The following is a 3,885-nucleotide window of genomic DNA, read 5'->3' as shown; positions in this document are numbered from 1 at the left end:
CACAAAGTTCCCCAACTCAAGAGTTCAAGAAATAAACCGAATCATCCCACCACGATCAAAGTTGAATCTTCTTGTACATCAAAAAACAATTGCAATTTGCAAGAATATTTAAGTTGAAAGTGCCAATATTCAAATCATTTCTCAAGCACAATTTTACAACAACTTCGAATCATTTTCAAGCAAAATCCTGTTTAACTGCACTAATTGAAACCTCGCCAATGGGATTACCGCACTAGGACTAGGAGTTATTGCTACATATATCTACATTAACTTTTACTGAATCTTCGACATGGAATGGTGGCCCTCCATCATCAATCCAATTGTATACTATCTCCGTACCATTTTGATATCTCTTTTCCTGTGTAAGGATCTTCTATCGCAGTTCAAATCCCATACCTGGTTGGAGGAGGAAAACAAACATATAAGCAAACTATGTTGGTTTGAACCAACAATATAGTTAAGCGCAGGCAATGCATTCTTTATTTGGTCATAGTCACTTGAACAAGCAGTAGAATATTTTGTTAGGGAGTCTTAAAGGACGAAGCGGGGCGTCGCCCTATTAAAGCATAAGGGGCAGCTCCTTCAATTGGATCCTCCGCCTCACTTTATTACGTGAAATTTCGGCATGTGCTCCCAATTTTGCTCTGGTAGCATCCCTCATCTCTTTTGCTTTGTGCAGAGCTTGTCCCGATCCAAATCCCATACCTGTTTGCAGGAAAACAAAAGTATATATAATCAAATGCTTTATTTTCATCTGTTTACACTTGAAAGTCTATTAGGTTTAAGATATGTAAAAGAGAGGTAAACCATCTATCTTAGTCTCATAATCCTCATTCTCCCCTTGTTACTATTCTAATTCAAGACATAAGGCAACAACGATTTATATACTTGCAACTAAAATTCAAGAGATTTTTGCATATAATGAGCTTAAGTTACAGATAAATATGATATTTAAGTTTTCTTTTTTCTCAATCATGAATTTGATTTTCGTTCCGTCAGGAAATTTCCAAGAGGCAGGAACGAGCAGTCCTCCATAATTGTTTACCTGACTATGGTTTATCAGTTTTCTTGTCTAGTAGCCAATTTTTCAATGGCAAAATGACTTATAAAGTAAACTATTTACTAGCACAAAACGTTGAGAAATTAAGGACGATGCAGGTGGATAAATGAAAACAGAGTTCCAAAACTTGGTTTAGCTTTATTCTATCAGAGACAAGCTTCATCCAACTCGATCACATCGTGAGGGCCAAACTTTATACATGGCTCAATGAACAGGTAACAATGTCATCTGATGCTGAGGTGAATAATTTGCAATCTTTGCCAAATACTACCACATGGTTGCAAACGCATATCTTCACCACTCTCTCAAATAAAAGCTCTCTTCAGATAATGTGACCAAACAAAATATTTTTGGGTGCACATTGTGTTAATGTAAATATGGAGTACTACCTTCAATAAATTAAGCTGTGTCACAATCTGTAAAAAATATAAATACCTTGTTGTTGTTCATCATCCATTTTTTTTTTGAAAAGCTATAATTTAATTCACATTTTACATGTTCATCATTGATTAGACTATAGTTTTGATAATGGTATTAAATTTTATTACACAATTTGAACTAAATTTAGAGTTTTTTCTTTTTTTTGTTACCTGTTTTAAGCAGATGCATGGTTCGGACTGGAAAAAGGACATCCAAGAGTGAGATTAGAATATAAACTTATTTAAATTAAAAAAAATAAATTTGGCGGTAAATAAGATCCAAGGAAGTACCAGATCTTATTAAAGTAGTACACTCAAGATACAGGCAGAATGATTCACATTGCCAAGCACCTGTTGTGAAGCTGGGAATACATAGCTTTAAAGGGTGCGGCAAAGTTTTACAAAATTATTTCATAGCATTACATAGCTCGAGAAGTGAGTCTGGGATGCGAGCCTCAGACTTTAATCCTCTTATTGACGAGTAGCAACCATTAAAGTAAGCATGAGTTGCTTATTTATTTTTACTGAATTCGCAACACCCCCTAAATAGGATTTGGAGGGAACCTTATAAGGTTAGTCTCCTCTGAGCAAGTACCAGCCAATTTCTTGGGGCAGTCTCGAAGGACAGAAGGTGGGTCTCCCCTGTTAAAACAAAAACGGATCTCCCACAGCTGAGGGATCCGCAACGGATCTAAAGCGCGAGGCCGAGTGTTACATGCAATTTGAGGATATGCTCCCAAATTTTGCTTGACAGCTTCTAAGATGGTTCCCACTTCATGTGTTTCATCTCCAGGTTGAATTCCAATAACTGGTTAGAGGAGGGAAGCAAAAGATATAATCAATATTGCTTTCCTTTAATTTGTTCACAGGGTTTAGTCAATGTGTTCTTAATAAATACAGTCATTGAATATGAATTTAAAGCTATACTTAATCAATTTTTATGTATAATTACCTTCTAATGGATTGTACGTTTTAGTGAGCAAAACGGTCCTGTGAAAATAACCAAAAGGATCATGAGGATAATTCGAACACATTCCATGATTTTCCCATTCATGGCTCCAAAAACCTTGATCATCCCGTTGATCATTTCTGGTGAGAAGGTTTGGCCAATATTCCGTTAATTCTCCTTGGATGAGCCCCAATTGATTCTACAAGTTTTAATTAAATAAATAACTAATAAGAATTGCAAGAATAAAAATAATATATATAAATAGGACCATAAAATTCTTACCATAGCATCTGCTGAACTCATGGGAGTGACACCGATGCATGAAGTATCCTCGTTGTAGGGACGCACCGGTTCGTCATCAGCATGTTGTGGCCATAAACCATGGATGGTGAACTTATTGGGGATGTCTGGAATACACCTCCTTCCGGTGTAACAAACAGAAGGTGGCCACTGGAGACTGAGCTTGTAGAAGTCAAAATCAGACATAACTGACACTAGCAATGTGGCTAGGACAGCAACAGCTAATAACTGCCTATTCATTGTTGCAAGAAGAAGATGCTAGGTAAGTAATCAAGCTTGCCCAGAGTACATCTATGGAGAATATATATATATATATATATATATATATATATATATATATATATATTGCCGCACTAGCAGTGACTGCTACATCCACATTGCTAATATTTTTGGGTTGTGGTTTCCACTGTCCAGGTTGTAGCCTCATATATTCCCTTTCCTCTCATTTTATTTATCTCTATATAATATTCACCGAGTTTTAAAAAATTTGTTGATTTCAATGTATTTCATATGAATTTGATGTTTTATATTTTTTAATGTCCGAACTATTAAAGAAAGACAAGCTAAAAATTGAGATGGATAAAGTATATATAATTTTACAGTTTGAAAAATTAAAAAAAAAATCATGCACCGATTATTAAATCAAATATTTAGCAATTTCGGAGCTTGTAACGTCCCTGATTTCCTGCTCTATATGTGGTGTAGCTTGGGATGATTCTTTATTGTTTGCAGCTAAGGTAAAAATGTTTTGGGACTTCCTTTGCAGATTCTTTAGGCAAGTTTGGTGCTGATAGATAAAAATGTTTTATACTTGATCGTAGTTCTAGAATGAGAATTATGTTTTATTCTTTGATTTTTATAGTTTGGATAAGTTTATGATGTTACAAACTTTTCTCTTTAGTTATACATGTATCTCAATTTTATTGAGATAACAACAATTATATCAATGTTCAGGTATTAATAAAATTATATTTTCAAAAAAAAATATACATGAGATTTCATTAACGAATAAATTTACAAAAAACTTTTAACAAAATAGTAATGGTACAGAACTACAAATGAAGAGACATAATTCCTCTTTCTTCGCTTGACTGGCATATACAATAAGAACAAACCAACTTGATTGCAATGAGATCAGACTACAACTAAGACAATCC

At 34.5% G+C, this 3,885-nt stretch overlaps 1 protein-coding gene across 1 annotated transcript; it reads right to left on the bottom strand.

The window, feature by feature from the left end:
* Positions 1 to 2,021: 2,021 nt before the first annotated feature.
* On the bottom strand, positions 2,022 to 2,968 carry LOC110426423 (ribonuclease MC-like). The gene is made up of 3 exons (XM_021441630.1): positions 2,711 to 2,968; positions 2,432 to 2,627; positions 2,022 to 2,287 (listed from the first exon to the last, which is right to left on the bottom strand). Exons 1-3 carry the CDS (start codon positions 2,966 to 2,968, stop codon positions 2,022 to 2,024), a joined length of 720 nt encoding a protein of 239 aa, XP_021297305.1.
* Positions 2,969 to 3,885: the final 917 nt, after the last annotated feature.

This window comes from Theobroma umbraticum, unplaced genomic scaffold (assembly GCF_002168275.2).
Source record: "Theobroma umbraticum cultivar Fairchild unplaced genomic scaffold, ASM216827v3 scaffold_55.0, whole genome shotgun sequence".
Classification (NCBI taxonomy): domain Eukaryota; kingdom Viridiplantae; phylum Streptophyta; class Magnoliopsida; order Malvales; family Malvaceae; genus Theobroma; species Theobroma umbraticum.
The sequence above is the reverse complement of the archived record's forward strand: the minus strand, read 5'-3'. Positions and strand labels throughout refer to the sequence as shown.

Excerpts from the sequence above, each read along its gene's own strand:
- LOC110426423 (XM_021441630.1), bottom strand. The coding sequence starts at position 2,968 with ATGAATAGGCAGTTATTAGCTGTTGCTGTCCTAGCCACATTGCTAGTG. Across the intron at positions 2,628-2,710 it reads TGAGTTCAGCAGATGCTATG|AATCAATTGGGGCTCATCCA; the intron begins GTAAGAATTTTA and ends TAAAACTTGTAG. Across the intron at positions 2,288-2,431 it reads AACGTACAATCCATTAGAAG|TTATTGGAATTCAACCTGGA; the intron begins GTAATTATACAT and ends TCCTCTAACCAG.